The 17,496-nt window shown below is 38.4% G+C and overlaps 1 protein-coding gene across 14 annotated transcripts in view; it reads left to right on the plus strand.

The window, feature by feature from the left end:
- ehbp1l1a (EH domain binding protein 1-like 1a) overlaps positions 1-17,496 on the plus strand; it is a 54,449-nt gene that overhangs the window by 18,682 nt on the left and 18,271 nt on the right. For 6 of the 14 annotated variants that reach the window (XM_088073146.1, XM_088073137.1, XM_088073138.1 and 3 more), the window contains 8 exons: positions 3,055-3,219; positions 5,321-5,530; positions 6,309-6,440; positions 9,200-9,418; positions 9,600-9,659; positions 9,738-9,840; positions 12,891-13,340; positions 13,508-17,410. In XM_088073146.1, the coding sequence (XP_087929272.1) occupies positions 3,055-3,219; positions 5,321-5,530; positions 6,309-6,440; positions 9,200-9,418; positions 9,600-9,659; positions 9,738-9,840; positions 12,891-13,340; positions 13,508-17,410 (5,242 nt within the window). The remainder of the gene's footprint in view (positions 1-3,054; positions 3,220-5,320; positions 5,531-6,308; positions 6,441-9,199; positions 9,419-9,599; positions 9,660-9,737; positions 9,841-12,890; positions 13,341-13,507; positions 17,411-17,496) is intronic. The other 8 variants (XM_088073147.1, XM_088073149.1, XM_088073148.1 and 5 more) reach the window with 4 other exon arrangements.

The raw sequence follows: 17,496 nt of genomic DNA on the forward strand, positions 1-17,496 counted from the left end.
AAAATGATGAGATGAGAAATGACACCCAATTCGCAAGAAATTTGCAATTTGAAAAACTGTTATTTTCAAAAGCAAGGGAAACATCTCTAAAACAAAACTTTATTTATAAGTAAGATAACTATATATTTAAAAATATTTTACAGAATTACTGCAATCATCTTTTTGAAAAACTTTTCAGGTCATTTCCTTGGGGTTTTTTTGCATTGTATTTTAACTTTTTTACTTTCTCGCTTTTGTTTGTTTGTTTGTTTGTTGTGCTAATTTTCAGGTCATGTTTTGTACTTTTTACTACTGTCTTGATAATTTTTGGGTAATTTCTTTTTAAGTTGCTCATTGCTTTCTTCACAGATATTTGTATTAAAGAAATCAAACCAATCTGCCCAGGTATCAAAGGGTTGAAATATAATCAAATCCATCTAGAATTTTTCTACAGAGAAGTCAGTGTGTGTTTTACATGTATACACCTGGGTTCTTGGGATTACATAAACAGAACAAGCTTATGACTTTAAACATGTGATCTGGATTTATGTAACATGCTATACATATTTCATCGCTCTGAGGCATCTCCTGCTGTGTTGATAAGATGATGCCCTTATTTTGAATCTCCTGAGCCTCACACAGTTTTACCCATTTTTGGGGGGCTTTTATTGCCTTTAATGGACAGGACAGTTTGAAATTGAAAGGGGGAGAGAGAGAGGGGATGACATGCAGCAAAGGGCCGAGGCCGGACTTGAACCTGCGGCCGCTGCGGCCGCTGCGGCAAGGATACAACCTCTGTACATGGGGCGCTGCTCTATCCACTGAGCCACCAGGCGCCCCCCTGTCAGCATCTTTTTAAAAATTTTCCTGCTTAATTTGCACACCAACAGTCTGCTGTCAGTAAATTAGTGCTTTTGGCTTTTCTCCATCCACATCCAGACAGGACTGTTGCCAGACCAGTCAAGTCACGCTGAATAGATTGCTCTGTTTCTTTCTTAGTCATGCTCTTAACTGTGCTGAAAAGGTAAAGTGGTTCGCAAAAGAAAGCTTTTCTGCATTTTAGCTGCACCGTACAGCAATGAGTAATTTTCTGTCAGTGTTAGACCGGTGTTGATGTGAAGGCTGGTATGTTAGGTGTGTGTATAGTATGTAGGTGGAGTGCCAGCCTCCATCCCATTTTCCTTTTTCGTTTATTTCTCCCACCTACCACCTTTTTATGAATAAAAAATGCAACATTAAAATAACGGTATAAGATGAAGATATAAAGATGAACTATTCCTTTAACCCTTTGAAACTTGGATCAACATCACTTCACTTGTACTACGTTCAGACACCTGTCACAAGTATTTTAACATCTGAACCCTGAAAAAAAAAATCGGTTTGATTTCTTCTTGGGGAATAAATGCAAGTGCAAATTTAGAACATAAAAGCAATGAAAAAATGTCCAGAAAACTATATCAGTTATTATTATTAAAGTATCTTTTAGAAATATTATTATTATTACGCAGTTTTTTGACGCCATCTCCTCATTTGTTTCTTTCTTTTTGTTCTCTCATTTTCAAGTTATTTTTTGCAACTTTTTACTGATTTTTTTTGGGCCAATTTTGGGTTAATTTCTTCTCAAGTTGCTTATTGCATTCATCTCATGATATTGAAAGAAATGAAACCCATGTGCTCAGGTTTTAAAGGGTTAAGGGTAAAGTGGGAAACAACTTTTACCACAGAATTTTATTAGGAAAGCATCTCAACTTCTAATGGAACAACAAAGCTGTGGATTGAAAGCCACACTGGTATATTATAGGAGGATACAAATTCATGAGGGTTTTTGTGCAGAGTTTTGAAGTCCTATTAATCTGTATTTTCTCATATGCCTTTCTGCCTGTTCTGTACAGTTTAATTGATCATTTAGAATTTAATTGAACATATGAAATTTGCTTGATTAACTGACTGGCCATGCAGTGCTTTCAGAGTATATGAAACATGTTGCTGTGGGCTTTCACAGAGGAAAAAATGCAGTTGGTATTGTTTGAAATAAGTATTTTTTTTTTCCAAATGACGATTAATCAATTGTTAAATTTACCAATAATCAACTAAAGAAAGTGTCTACGATTTGCAACTGAGTGAAAGCCCACAAAAGCATGCAGGAACACTGGATTCATGGCAGTATGCGATGGTTGCATTTAACAGTATGGCAAAATGCACCTATCTCTGTGCATTCTTTATGCGATTAATGTAAATGGTCTTCTTTTGCCTAAACACTTTGAAACCTGAGAAAACTGGATATCTTTCTTTCAAAAACAATGGAAGAGCGCACTGAGCAAGAGAGAAGAAATGGCCCAAAAGTAAGCAAGAAATTAGAAAAAGTCCAATAAAATAACCTGAAAATTAAAAAAAAAAGGATGTAGTTCTTTATTAATATCATTAATATAATAATTTAGTTATTTCAATATGTAAATATGATAATTACAAGTATATTTGTCCCTAGATTTTTCCTATTTTCCCCTAACATTTTCCCTGGACATTTTCCCTAACAATATATATATATATATATATATATATATATATATATATATATATATATATATATATATATATATATATATATAAATACAAATCTAACTATACATATTATATTATTTAATTTTATTTATATTTTATAATTATATTATTATACAATTTGTGGAACATTTCTCACCAAGTTTCTTGTTTCTTATGATTTTAAAGAAATTGCATCACTTTTCTCAGGGTTCAGAGATTTAGATACCCGTAAAAGGCATCTGAAAACACCGCAAGAGAAGTGTTGTTGCTCCAAATATCAAAGCGTTAATAATTTGAAATACCATCAAACAATAAACTGAAGATTCAGTTTCAGTTTGGGAACCCATAGGTTTATTTCTGCCAAAGTTATACCTTAAAAACAAGTAAACTTCTGGGGACTCTCAGAATAGCACTTGTCACTCGTGATTCTGTGCATTTCTAGTTCCACTCACCATTTTCCCGTCTTTTGGTTTGTCTTCCCGCTCTCTCTTTTCCTCCTTCTTTTCTGCCACTTCCTGTATCTTTCTTTTCCTTCAGCTCCTCAAAGGCCTCATAGCTTCCACAGTGCCTCCTCTCCAGCTGAGGGCTGGGAGGCTTTCTCTACCTTCACCCCCTCTAAAGCAGTCTCCACCTCCTCTCTCTCTTCTACACCCTCTGATCCATCTCTCCATCATCCTGCTTTCTCTGATACCTCACAAACAGGTATTACACAATGCAATCAAATACTCTGATCATTTTTAATTGACGAGACTATCCAAAATACAGTGCATATGATGCTGTTCTTTGGTGTTGATTTTATTGGAGGACTTAATGCTGCTTTCACATTAGACAGAAAAGATCACTGTCTTGTCGTTCCCAGGTTGTTAAAAACCGATGCTTTGTCACGTCCTAACTTCAATGTAAACCTGCCTGCTACAATACTTGATGCTGAGAGCAACTGATGTAGTGTAATGAGAGAGACAGTCTTCCTCCCTGGAGTCCACAATTTGTGTCTCTTTTAAAACCAAATAATAACCAAACAATAAACAATGTCAGTGTTGTTTAAACGTAACTCACGCATCTTACGTAACCTGCTGCCCGCGTCCTTGTGTGAAACTAAAAGTCAGTGTTCTTTGAACATAGCTTATGTAACACATCAAGTGTGAAACCAAAAGTCAATTTTGTTTTAATGAACTTATGTAAGTTACTTAAGTTGAAACAGTGACTTTTGGTTTCACCTCTACATCCAGTGTGAAATCAAAAGTTAATTTAGTTTTAACGTAACGTACGTACCAACATCCTAGGTGAAACAAAAAGTCAGTATTATTTTATGTAACTTACATCGGTTACGTTGTCTTTTGGTTTCACACCTTGTGAAATTGTACGTATCAGACATAAATTGCAAACCCGCATCCCATGTGAAACTAAAAGTCAATGTTATTTAACATAAATGGTAAATGAACTGTGCTTGTATAGCACTTTTCTAGTCTTATTGACTCACTACATGTCACGTCCATTCACACACACATTCACACAATGGTGGCAGAGGCTACCGTACAAGGTGCCACCTGCTACTCAGTAATCAATCATACGCGCTCACACTTGGGGTTCAATTTGGGGTTCAGTATCTTGCCCAAGGATACTTGGACATGTTGCCTTGAGGAGCCGGTTGAGGACAACCCGCTCTACCTCTGAGCCCCAGCTGCCCCTAACTTACCTAACTTAGGTAGCTTAGGTACTGCCGCAACTTTTGTACTCAGATATGTCCAGTGTGAAACAAAAAGTCAGTGTTGATATCTGTGTAACATATATATAACATGTTACATAGATAACAACATTGACCTTTGGTTGCACACCTAGTACATCCGGAGTGAAATCAAAAGTTAATTTTGTTTTAACATAACTTACGTACCAACGTCCCTTGTTAAACAAAAAGTCAGTGTTTTTTTTAATATAACATGTATATAACATGTTACATTGTCCAGTATGTATCCATATGTCCAGTGCAAAACCAAAAGTCTCTCATGCTTGAACATAACTTACGCAACACTTCACATACAAAACCAAAAGTCACTGTTGCTTAAAGTAACTTGCGTAAATTATTTAAGTTATGTTAAAACAATATTGGCTTTTGGTTTCACACCTACGTCCAGAGTGAAACTAAAAGTTAATTTTGTTTAAAGGTAACTTATGTACCTACGTCTCATGTGAATGAAAAACAAAGTATTGCTTTAAGTAAGTTATGTTAAAACAACACTTGGCTTCACACCTCTGCCCCTTGTGAAACCAAAAGTCAGCTGTTTTAACATAACTTACTTACATACATATGTACTGTGTGAAACTAAAAGTTAGCCAGAGTTAAAAAGTTAAAAAGTTAGTCATTTTAACCCAAAACCTAACCAAAGAGGTTGCTTAAACCTGACTTTGACTGTCAAACATCAGCCACATGTTACAGTGTTTGTCAGTTGTGTGTTACATAGAGATGCTAAAGGAAGACGGTGGCAAGGCATCTGTGTCTGACAACCTGGCAATGACAACGCTTCGCAGCGACAGACATGAGCTCCTGCTGCTAATAAATATCTTTAGGAAGCAACTTGTGGAATTAATGCTGATTAGTCACAGCTGTGCCTGTGACTCTTTAAAGCACAGGAAATTGTGCCGTTATCACCGTTATTTTTTTACTTGTTTACAGCTTTTTAAAATGATGTCTCTTAAAAACTGCACTCTTTCAGATTGTAATGTGGATGCAGCAATAGTCTTAGCATGCTTTTGTTCTCCAACCCCCTTTTTCTTTTCTTTGATTCCTCCCGTCTTCCTTTGTCAGCCTTTCCCAGTGGCTGGAGAGCACAGACTGGTCCTTCCTTTCCTTCTATGTCCTCCTCCTCCTCTTCATCTTCAGCTCCTCTCAGCTCCTTCCCCTGTATACCTCCACCGCCTCCTTCTTCCAGACCTCCCAAACCTCGCCTCAGCTCTGTGGGGGAGCCGGGCTCGGCCCTCACGAGGCCCACCAGCCTGCCGTCTGCCCCTGAGACAGGTACAGGGAAAGATCCTAGGCGGGTTTCCATCAACCCTCAAACTGAGAAAATTGAAATTGCATTATAAAATACAGAATGGAAACATGTCAATTTCGGAAAAAAAACCCCGTTCATTGCACAAATGTTTACGCTTGTATGTGCTGGTATTTTAGGCAACTTGAAAAAGCCATATTTTGCAAAACTGCAATGGAAACAATATTTGGGATTTTCTAGGTCATATGATGCTATGGCTATGTGCTTGTCAGTAGGAACTGGCTCCCTCATGATGCAGCAGGAGCTACAAGAGCTGTTATTGCATCACATAACTCTTTAAAGTTGAGCAGATCATCTGGAAGTTTTGAATCCACAGTTCCTCTGTGAAATCGTGGACTATCACCCAGAAGTCCCTCATATGTGGCTGCTCCTGCGTATAAGGGGCTCGCCTTTCTATTATGGCTCCTTAACACCCCCACGTGACCTTCGATTGGAAATAATGACAGCTAGTGCGGTGGCTGCAATAGAAATAAAGCTGCTAATGTTTTGAACATCGATCGCCATGGTTACTGGGATGTCGTTGCTGAAGGAGACCTCACAGAACATCACTCAGTGGAACCTTAGTCCCATTTGTGTTTTATCCGCATTTTGAGAATACTGCTTCAGTTTTGCGCAAATCTGTAATGGAAACCCGCTTAGTGTCAGAGGCTCTCAGTTCTTACACCTGTTACTGCACCTTTACTTGTGTTTTTCCCTCCAACCTCCCTCTCTGTTTTCTTTTTCCCTTCTCCTTATTTTCCCCAGCTTCCTGGCAGAGTGAGTGGAGGCCTCCTAAATCTCAGGCCCCTCTAGCACAGCCTGCCCTCTCTCCTAAGTTTCTGCATCCCTCTGCCAGTGATCCAGGACAGCCTGCAGTGCTGCAGACAGAGACGCCATGTAATGCTATGCTACCTTTAACCCAGCTCAAGCCTCATATCCTCCCGTTACTCAGCCTCAGCCTGCTGGACTCCTGTGTCCTTTCATTTTCTGTCCTTATCTAAACCCAGAGCCTTCTCTCCTGTGCTGGCATTTAATTTACTAATATACACTTTTAATTTGTCAAATTCAACATTAACCCTGCGGGCCCTCTTTAATATTACACACACTCGTATCGCTCTGTGCGCAAAATGCACTTCTCAAAATTAAGCTGTAAAAAATTATTATAAACTAATATTATTTTCTACTTTCATTTACTTTTTTTTTTTAACCAACGTCAGTCCTAATCATGAATATCAAATATTCATTTATTTCAGAATTTTACCCAATTAAATGCCAGGTTTTTGTCAAGATGCCACCATATTTTTAGATGAAAAAAAAAACACAAACAGACACAAAAAATGAATTATTTTAAATATACTACATGCCAAGTAGATTATTATTATTATTATTTTTTTTTTATCATCGCAGCCTTTGATATGTCATTGATTAGCAGTAATAATTGATGGTGACAGTGAACCCAGTGGAAAAAGCATGAATTTTCTCCATATGTAAAATATGGTAAAAAAAAGAGAGAATTTTAACCCTTGAAATGCCAGATTTTTAAATCAAATCAGTAGATTATATTGGTAAAAATGTAAAAAAAAAAATCCAAAGCAGAAGCCCAGAATGACACCCAGAAATAATACAATGCATGCTTTTATTCTTTGATGGCTGTGGGATCAAAAATGCCAGTTTGAAAATCTTTCAATTTAGCATTTTTTGCACTTAACAGTCTGAATGTAACAGTTTAGTTTCCAAAGTGTATTATGAACACAGCCAAAATGATCAACAAATGAAAAATGAAAAGCACATAAATGCACCAAACAGTCCCTAAGGGTTAAGGTCTATCTTGTCTAGCTTGACAGTGCCTGCACATAAGTAAAAATGTCAAGACATTAACTTATGGCTCATTGAATTCAGATTTAAATTTGTTTTTGACTCACATGCCATATGTAAGCCACTGCTGTATATTCATGCTACAAGCAGTTGGTTTGGAGGAAACATTTTACAGTCTGATCCTACAAGACAAAAGTCTCTTTGATAAATTAAATGGTAAATCTGGTGATATTCTATACTTTTCCTCTTGTCAACAAATCTCATGTGAGCCAAACCAACAATGCATTGACCTACTAAGAAGTATTGTGTGTGTATAAAAGCCTGATATATCTTCTTCCTCTGTGCCATAGAGCTCTATTGTTGTCCACAAACAATTAAAAACACACCAGTGAGCAACAATGTTGCACTGGGGGTCGGGAATGTCATTACCATGAACACACACTCTGTTTACCGTCAAACTTCAGTTAATAGCCCGGGCTATTATTTACTGAAATCACTGAACTCAACAGGCTTATATTTGAGATGGGCATCCATATGGGACAGGCTTTTAATTTCTTTGACACAAAACTGTAACAGCAAAGTTGGAAATACAAAATATTCTTTTAACCTTTTGAGACCTGGGCAAAATTGCTTTATTTTATTCCAAAACATTGGAAAAAGGTAAGGAGCAACAAAAGAATAAATGACCCAGAGGTTAGCAAGAAATCTGTGAAATGTAGAAAATTATCTGAAAATTACCCCCAAAAAAGTAAAAATAAAGTTTAAAAATAAAACAAACAAACAAAAAACAAAAACAGAAAGTAAAACAAAATATTACAAGGTAAAAATTTACCCTTTTAATTATAATAATTCTGTAAAATAATTTGAAATATATAATTTTGATAATTATGAAAATAGTTCATTGGACATTTTTTCCCTAGCTTTTAAAAAAATAGTCTTCGACATCTACTAATCTCTTTTTGCATCTGCCTTGTTTACTCTGCCAATAATATCATCCTCTTACCAAGATGGCGATGTGTGTAGCATGTCCATATTGGATTTAACGATGAACAAATTGATTTTGGTGGTCATAGGTCAGAGTCAGTGTGACCTTGTCTGTCTCATTCTTGTGAATACGATATCTCAAGAACACTTTGAGGGAATTATTTCAAATTTGGCACAAATGTCCACTTGGACTTTGTGGTCAAAGGTCAGGGGGAACTTGAGCTCCTCTTTTTCTTGTGGATGCCATTTCTCAAAAAGACCTCAAATGTGCACAAATGTCCACTTGGTTTCAAGAATGAGCTGGTTAGAATTTGGTGGTTAAAGGTTAAAAGTCATGGTTACTGTGACCTTACAAAGCATGCTTTTGGCCAAAAATTCACATGCTAAAATTGACTAAATTTCGCACAAGTGTGATGACATTTTATATCAAAAAAGGTCAAAAGTCAAATTCACTGTGACATTTTTTCACTTTTCTGACCTTAATGCAACATCATAACTTGTGTAATGGCCAGTGACTCCAATCTGTAAACTGTGCTGATCGTAGAGATCTTCCGTGCTGGGGGGAGGATGTGTGTGAAGCTAATTTGTCACAGACATGTTTGTAAACTGTAAATACAACTTTTTGCTTCTCATGCGCTGCTTCTTCTGCTTCTTTTCTATGCACTGCAATACCTGCTCTCCCTTTCACCCATTGTTAGTGACTGCTACATGAACTAACAATGGAGAAAATGCCTGCTGAGCTGATTTCGGAAAGCATACTTAAGCTATTTATCACTAATATTCCACCCTCCATTCCTCCCCCTCTTCCCTCTTTCTCCCCATCATCCCTCTGCCCCACTCTGTGTCCTCTCTGTCAGCTTTAGTCTCTGTGCCCACTGCTCCGTCTATGGAGCAGAGACCACAGGGAGGCTCTGGATTTGTCCCTTCCTGGAGACCCCAGGTCACACCTGCAGTAGAGACACCTGCTTCTTTCAGTCCTTCCTCTCCTCCTGTGCTCTTTGGGCCTTCTCCTCCTCTTCCTTCTCAGCCTCATATCTCCCAAACTGCCATAACCTCCCAAAGTGACCAAGATGCAGGTACAGAATCAGGAACAATGATTCATGTTGTTCCTGCTTGATTAGAATTAGCACAGAGTGACTAAACCCCTCCAGTTTACAGGAATATGTCTCCCTCTGCTGGCTGTTTTAAATAAAGCAGCCAAACACTTAATTCCTGCTTATTAAATATTATCTCTTCTGTGATTTTCTTTTGTTTCAGAATTCAAAAGACAGTTGAGCACGCTGAGTGAAGAGGACAACCAGTGTACAACACCTACGAGTGAGCGTGGACACAACTAAGAATAAGTAGAATAAGTTTTATGCAATGTCTACATGGCTAACTTTATATGTTTTTCAGGCCCTGATCCCAGACCACCGCTCAGGAGGCCAGAGCTGTCCAGGGCTTCAGAACGGAAAAGAGATGCACATTTTGGAATCGAGGTTGTGAAAGCATCAGCAGGGTGAGTAAATATAAACGGCTGCTTTTTATAGGGTTCGGTGTTTTTTAATACATGGTGTTTTTAGCATGGCTATAAAGGAATGATCCACCCTTGGATCCTCCAACACTGTTAATGGCATCAATTAGTGGCATCGGATGTATTCATTTTAAACCCTTTGAGACCTGGATGGACAGGTCAGTCAGTAAGCAACTTGGCAAGAAATGTCCCACAAATTGCTAGAAATTATTATTATTTTTTTTTTTTTTTAAAGAAGGGGAAAATAGAGGGAAAAAAGAAAACTGTTCATAGTTATTATAGTTATGTATTTAAAACTGCTACAGTTTTTACAGTTTTTTTTTCATTTTCTGCACTTTTTTAAGTCATTTTATTGTTTTGTTTTTTAAACTCCTTTTTTGTGCATATTTTCAGGTAATTTTCCTGTAACTTTTTTCTAATTTCGTGCTAATTTTAGGTGTAGTTTAATTGTAGTTGCAGTTTGGTCATAATAACTGAGCATACTCTCATCAGTAGGTGGAGCTGTCATGAGAACACAATGCACTAATGGGGAATGTGTTAGGCTTTATCGTAGGGCACGATAAAACTTCTAAGAGGACCTTAATTTGGCATTTCTTTGTCAAAGTTCTGATTCATTTACAATGTACTTATTAAAATAAATGTAACAAAGTGCTTTACAGAATTATTTAGCACAAAGTAACTCCCAGATGGGACAGAGACAAATACAGTGTATGTGCATGGAGATAGATTTGTCTCAATATTATTTAAATAAAAAAAGAAGAATAATTAAAAATCAACAAAAAGGTTTTCATAATACAGAATTGAAACAAATGCAAAATGTCTTATAAAATGTCATACAGTCTATGTTATACCCATTAAATCTAAGCCCTTTTATCTGTTTTGCAGCTGGTTCCTGTGTTGTGTTTCCTTTTAGCAGTGCACAGCATTTGTTCAATTCTATTTGTGAATTTTAACTTAATGACCAGTGATGCCATGGCAGTAAATGCAAAGCTCATTGCTGCCACATGAATTTAACAGTGATAGTGGATTTGGGAGTAGATTTTTCTTAGTAATATTATTTTAAATGAACACTAATTGCACTGCATGTACATGTTACTAACAGCCTTTCTGAGTAATCATAACTGTTAACAAATCATTTGCACATCACATATGATACTGTTGTCTATTCCATGCTTACATATTGCAACTGAGGGAAATAGGTCTATATTTTTATTCAGAGTCAAGGGATAAATGCACTGGCTGATTATAAGGTTTGTTGAGAGGTCCAGTCTGTTATTAATTCGGGTTTTCTGTCTAAATTGATGTGGGTTTATGCTGTTTGACCCTTCACTGACCAAAGTTATTGATTGTATTAAAATGGTAGCTTGTGTGGTTCTATGTTGGAGAATGCAGCCTGCAGTATGTAGTCTTCCTCTTTTTGCAGACTGCAGTGTTACAGGGATGTCAGCTCTTTAAGCTGTCTGGCAAAGAATACCTGAAGTTGAGTATAGCTGGGCTATGATGAGGCGGGAGATGATTTAACTTGATTCATTATAATTGTAGGTAAATTATAATAAACCTTTATTTGTAGAGCACTTTTCATGCAAAAGCACAAGGTGTTGTCCAAAAACCAAAAGCAATAATTATAAAACATATGCATATACATACACCCACATATACACATAAAGACATACATATATGTATGCACACTTACATATACACATATCTGCCAAAGCATACACCTGACAAAATAACTAATTAACTAAAAGAAATAAGGACTTCAAAGGAATTCCCATCGACAGATATTTGCCGATGGCCTGACTTATTCAAGAAACCCACCTGTTCAAAATTACCATTTATGTTTAATTTATGTGATCAATTTCTATAGCGGGTATCTTATTATGCTTTTAATTGTATTCTTTGATCCTTTCTACTATGTAAAGCGTCACTGAGTCTCTTGAAAAGCGCTCTATAAATAAAATGTGTTATTATTATTATTATTATTACTTTAACCAGCTGTCAGCTGTCAGCTTGGTGTTTCAGGAGCTTTACGAATTGGGTAAGATCATATTGCTTGACCCTGTTTGGAGATCTGTCCTTGGAACCTCACAGCGGATAAGGAAAAACTCCCCCTAAAAAACCCTTTAGTGGGGGAAAACCTCAGGAAGAGCGTCTTAGGGGGCGATCCTTCTTTCAGGACAGACAAATATGCAATAGGTGTCATCAACAACAATAAAATTACAGTAGTAGTAGAATAACACTTAATGTAGCTTTAACAATGACCTTGTCTACACAAGGGTCACAAAAACATTAAGGTAGCCAATGTAGTGTAGCATGTTTTGGCATGCATTTGCCATTAATTGGTTAGGTTTGGATTACCAGCTTTGGCTTTGATACTTTATCTCACAAACAAACAAACTTATCATTTGCTTGGCTTGAAAGCACTTCTGGGAATGCCTGAAATAATTCTAGGTTTAGTATAGAACTTTGTTGCACTCAAAGATAGAAAGTAACAGTTTTGCGAAATTAAAATTTCCATGTATTCCTTTATTTTCCCTGTAAAATCTGGTGAAGCAAGACCCTGGTGCCCTCTGTTAAGCAGCTTCTACAGATTATAGTATTGTGGCTGTGTTTCAGCACTGCAAAAATGTGCTATTGTGCTGCTTGTTCAGCTGCGTATGAAATTGATAAGCATATGGCATTGAAGTTGAAACGGAAACAAAAGCAGTTTAGTCAGAAATATTTTGATGGAGAAAAGTCCCTAGTGATATGGCAGTGTTGTTTCAATGTATTTTCAAGGCTTCTGCTGCTTGGCAAGACCTGGTTATTCCTTCCAAGATTTATCACAAAACACTGTTTTTGTCTCTCTGGTTTGAATCTATTGTTGAACATTTTTGCCATCTATAGTTTGCTAGTTGTTGCTCAGTGTCACGTTGCTCATTTGCTTGTGTGCTGTTCAGTGGAACTCTGTGAATTTGGCCTGGATATGGACTGCATTACTACGGTGGAGACGTTCTCTGCGTCGTAACTCTGATCTTCATTTGTTTGTCCCTCAGACCTGAGAGCATGGCCTCACTTCTGCCCCTTAGTCACAGAGCACCTGTAGCCCCAGGGCTAAAGTATTTTGAGATGCCAAAAACGCAGATGGAACAAACAGAATCAAAGCAAATAAGGATGCTCCCTAATATCCAGCCAACACTTCCTCCCTTCACTTCTGCACCTAAGCAAAACCCTGATACTCAAGAGTACACATCTGCTTCAGCAAAGGGGCCTCCGGTTAAGCCAAGAAGTCACTTGTCCAAGATGTCCATTCAGTTAGGGAATCAGATAGCCGAACCAGAGTCTACTCAACATAAATCCCTGTCTCCTACCAACTCCCAACCCTCTTCCAGATCACTTGAGGAACCTTTGTTGCACTCGCCTTTAACTGCTAAAACCACTGACACAAAACCGATACGAAGGATAGGAGCGTTCCATAAAAAAGAAGCAATAACTATGGTTTCAGGGTAAGTGTAGCATGGTGCTTTGTTAAATCCAAATTCAGTAGTCTTGAAAATGCATCTAAGTTCAATGTTAACACTTGCAAGTACATTACATTTTGCATTTTTAAATTTTTTATAGCACTTAAGTCTTTTGTTTTGACATCAATCTGTGGTATACTTTACTCCTTCAGAAATGAGAGCATGGCTGCCTCATCGTCATCTTGTCTCAAAAATGCCAATTCTGCTTTTCCTCCAATGGTGATGAACAAAACACCTGAAGCACAGTCTGGAGAACAGTCAATTGCGAAAAACTCAATGTGGAGAAAACCACAAAGAGACACTAAAAAAATAACAGATCCAGCCCCAATACCTGCCTCAGACCAAGTTACGCCAAGATTGGACTCAGATTTTGGGTTTTTCTCAGCACAGCAGGTCACAACAGATCATTTATCAAAACAAAGAGAAGAATTTAAAGAAGATTTTGCATCGTCTTCAACAAAAAGCTTTGTTGTACATGGTTTGGACCCAGAACATTGTATAAAGAAAGGGAGATCTGAAAATGTGCCATTGTCTTTGGATGAAAGGCCATTAAGCGAAAGAGATAGTAGAGTTAAACAGGAACTTGTTTTACCAAGCTCTGAAGTCCGTACAGAAGAAAAATGTGTTTTCATATCAAAGGTGGAACTAGGGCAATTGTGTCCAACAGGGAGTTCTATTTCTCATTCAGTGTCCACTTTACAGCCTGAAGTTCAAAGTGAAGGAACAGCGGGGGTGCCAAGTACAATTAAGCTACAATCAAGCTGCCCACAATATTCCAAGATTCCTGGCATGCCATCTTTACACAAGTCACAACTTACAGTTTGGCCTGATGACAGGACATTACTCTTTCAGAAGTTACCCAGCACCAGATTTTCATTACTCCTAACAGACTCTGTTAGTTTCATTCATGAGGGCAATGCAGGCACTGCAAAAATGGTTGACCTAACACCATCCTGTTCCAGATCTGCCAGTATTCCTGGGTTCCCATCAGCTTTGAAATGCGAGCCAAATATGGCTTGCCTTTTACCTTTATGTCCCAGAATTAGCAAGATTCCAGGATTAGCCTCTGTTGAATCAGTGACTGAATATGAACAGAGTGTTTGGGACAGATGTTCTCTGTGGAAGAAGCCATTGCAGATAAAAGAAGCTTTTGTTTCACACATGTTGTGCGTTCAGGAACAAGCTCTCAGTGGTACTAATATGATTAAAGTAATGGTGGCCATGTTGCCAACATGTTCTAGAAAGGCCAGTGTCCCAGGGTTTCCTTCTGCACCATTGCAGATGGCTTCAATTACTCCAAGTATGGCCAGTCTTCTACCTACATGCCCCAAACAGACAATTATTGCAGGCATGCCAGGTAGACAAAGAGTTATGTCATATCAGGACAGCTGGCATATTTTGAGGGAGTTCATTTTAGATAGACCATTGAGAATTAATCCTGTCCTGGTTCAGGAAAAGTCATATGAGGATAAAGAACATATAAACTATATGGTAAATATGTTTCCATCTTGCCCCAGGAAGGAAACCGTCCCAGGTTTTCCCTCCGTGCCAAGAAAAGAGCCCAGTGTGCCCAATGTTGTATTTCCACCAAGGCAAGAGCCTAGCATGGCTGATATTTTGCCTACATGCCCAAGAAAAGCTAGAGCCATTGGTTTACCCTCCAAGGAACCACTTAGTGACTGTTTTGATATAGCCAGGCACATTTTGATGGAGAAGCCCTTGAGTAAAGATGAAGTCTTTATTCTTGCTACTCCCTCAGGTGCTGCTCAGTTTCTAGACAGAGGAGAAATGTTCAGCTCAGTGGCAATGTTGCCCTCATGCCCCATTAGAACTTGCCTCGTTGGTATGCCCACAAGACCCCAGAAGCTGTTGCCAAGTATTGTCAGTCTTGTACCCGTATGCCCTAAACAGAGTCAAATTCAAGGTATGCCATCTCGAGATCAAAACACTTCAGAGAACAGAGATTGGCATGCCTTGAGGCGATTAAATAACAAGAAACCAGAGAAGAAAACACAAACTTGCATTGTTCAGTGCATGCCTAAACACACACATAACCCCAAAGATATGGTAGATATGTTGATAAGTTGTCCACAAAAAGCCAAAGTATATGGCTTACCCTCTGCTCCACGACAAGAACCCAGTATAGTTAATATAATGCCCTCATACCCCATACAGAGTAAAATCCCTGGTTGGCCTTCAAAGACTAGACAAAAACTTGGTTTGACCAGCTGCAATAAATGGTTTTCTCCTAAAAGTTTGCAGTGGGATAGCCCACGTATCAAAAAGGAAGTACAGATTCTAAATGCAGTTTTAGGTTTGGATAAGAACACAGCTGAAAATATGAGTGCAATATTACCCTCGTGTCCTGAGAATGCCAGTGTACCAGGGTTTCCCTCTGCTCTGACATCAACATTTGCAGATGGCTCAACTATGGTGAATTTATCGCCTAGTTGTACAAACAAATCTAGAGTTTCTGGAATGCCACTTAGACACACCACTGAACAATTGGAGTGGCTAATGGAAAGTCAGCCGCTACTTCTCCCTAGGGAGAAGTCGGCAGATGTGTTACATGTACACAATGTAAATATGTTTTATTTTGAAAGTGATGTGATCATAAATATGGTATCAATGTTACCCTCCTGCCCACAGACAGCTTGTTTACCAGGCTTTCCATCAGTACCATGTCAAATGTTGGCAGGAATACCAAGTATGATCAGTTTGCTGCCTACTTGTTCAAAATATTTCAGAATATGTGGAATACCCTCAAGATTCCACAGTGAGTATGACGGGGCAGAATGGAATGTCGACAAAAGGCCTGTATGGAAAAGGCCATTTGACAAGCCAGAAAGGCTGCCAGTAATACATGACCACAAGATGTATTTTAGAGAATGGGCAGTGGTTAGAATTATGGTATCAATGTTACCACCCTGTCCAAAACACTCATATGTTCCTGGAATTCCCTCAAAAGCAAGAGAGAAGCCACTAGAAGCTGAGATGAATGAGGCTTTCAATATGTTCAAGTCATTATCCACTTTCCCAAAACACAGTAATATTCCGGGTCTACCTGCAAAGAATAGCACAAAAGAATATGATGGCTGGTGTGTGGACAGGGATGTAGTTTGGGAAATCCCATTCAATAGAAGGTGTAGAGTTGTTCACCAAGATTTTAAAGTTAGGGAAATGTCATGTAGGGACAAAGAAATAATGCTGAGTATGCTTCTATCATGTCCAAGACAAACCCTGAACCCTGGATTTCCATCAGCGCCAAGACCCCAAGCTGTTGATGGGATTGTGGAAAAAAACCTAGACATGGCACATTTGCTGCCATGTTGCCCAAGACAGTCAAGTATCATTGGTTTCCCCTCAAGAGTATCACTTATCTCTGATTCTAAATTTGAGGGCTGGCCAATGGTGACACAAGACTGCTGTTCATTTTACACAAAGTATAGTCCTTCCCACAAAGATATGATGAAGGCAATTGATTTACTTGAACCTTCGTGTCTAAATATCGCTCTCAGTTCTGGCTTCACAGTAGTGCCAACACATGACCAAGAGCGGCTTCCGAGTATGGTAAATATTGTGCCATCTTGCCCAAAGAAAGCCTCTATTCTTGGAATACCATCAACACATGTGCACCATTCGGAACAGAGGTGGCCAAGAGCAAAAGGATTTGGAAAGGAAAGACAAAACCTTTCAACTCAACAACAGCCACTGGAAGAATATTCCCTTTGTATTGTTTCTGTCAGAGAGGAATCCATGCAGTTTGTAATGCCTAGCCAAGATGTACCAGAGGATGTAAAAGAAAAGATGACAATTAAGTCATCAGCCTGCCCAGTCAAGAACTTACCATCATCAAATTCTGAAATCAACGTGAACCAGCCATCCTCTAGAGTAAATGGGATGGAGATGTTATGGGATGAGGCCAGTCCAACCACATTAGATCTCAACACTCAGAAAACAAAATCTGATGTGTGCTCAGCTTTGGAGGTACAAAAAGATGAACGGGGCTTTTGGATACTGAATGAGGCTGAAGAAATAGCTGCTCTAGAAAAAGGGTGAGTGAGTTGGATAGCTGGAGTTGGAGTTCTCTCTGTGATGTCAGCTGGTTAGTTTTTGAAACATGCTTTTCGGTTCTGTTTTC

This window comes from Plectropomus leopardus, chromosome 23, assembly GCF_026936395.1.
Source record: "Plectropomus leopardus strain MGB_pleo_1.0 chromosome 23, ASM2693639v1, whole genome shotgun sequence".
NCBI classification, from domain to species: domain Eukaryota; kingdom Metazoa; phylum Chordata; class Actinopteri; order Perciformes; family Serranidae; genus Plectropomus; species Plectropomus leopardus.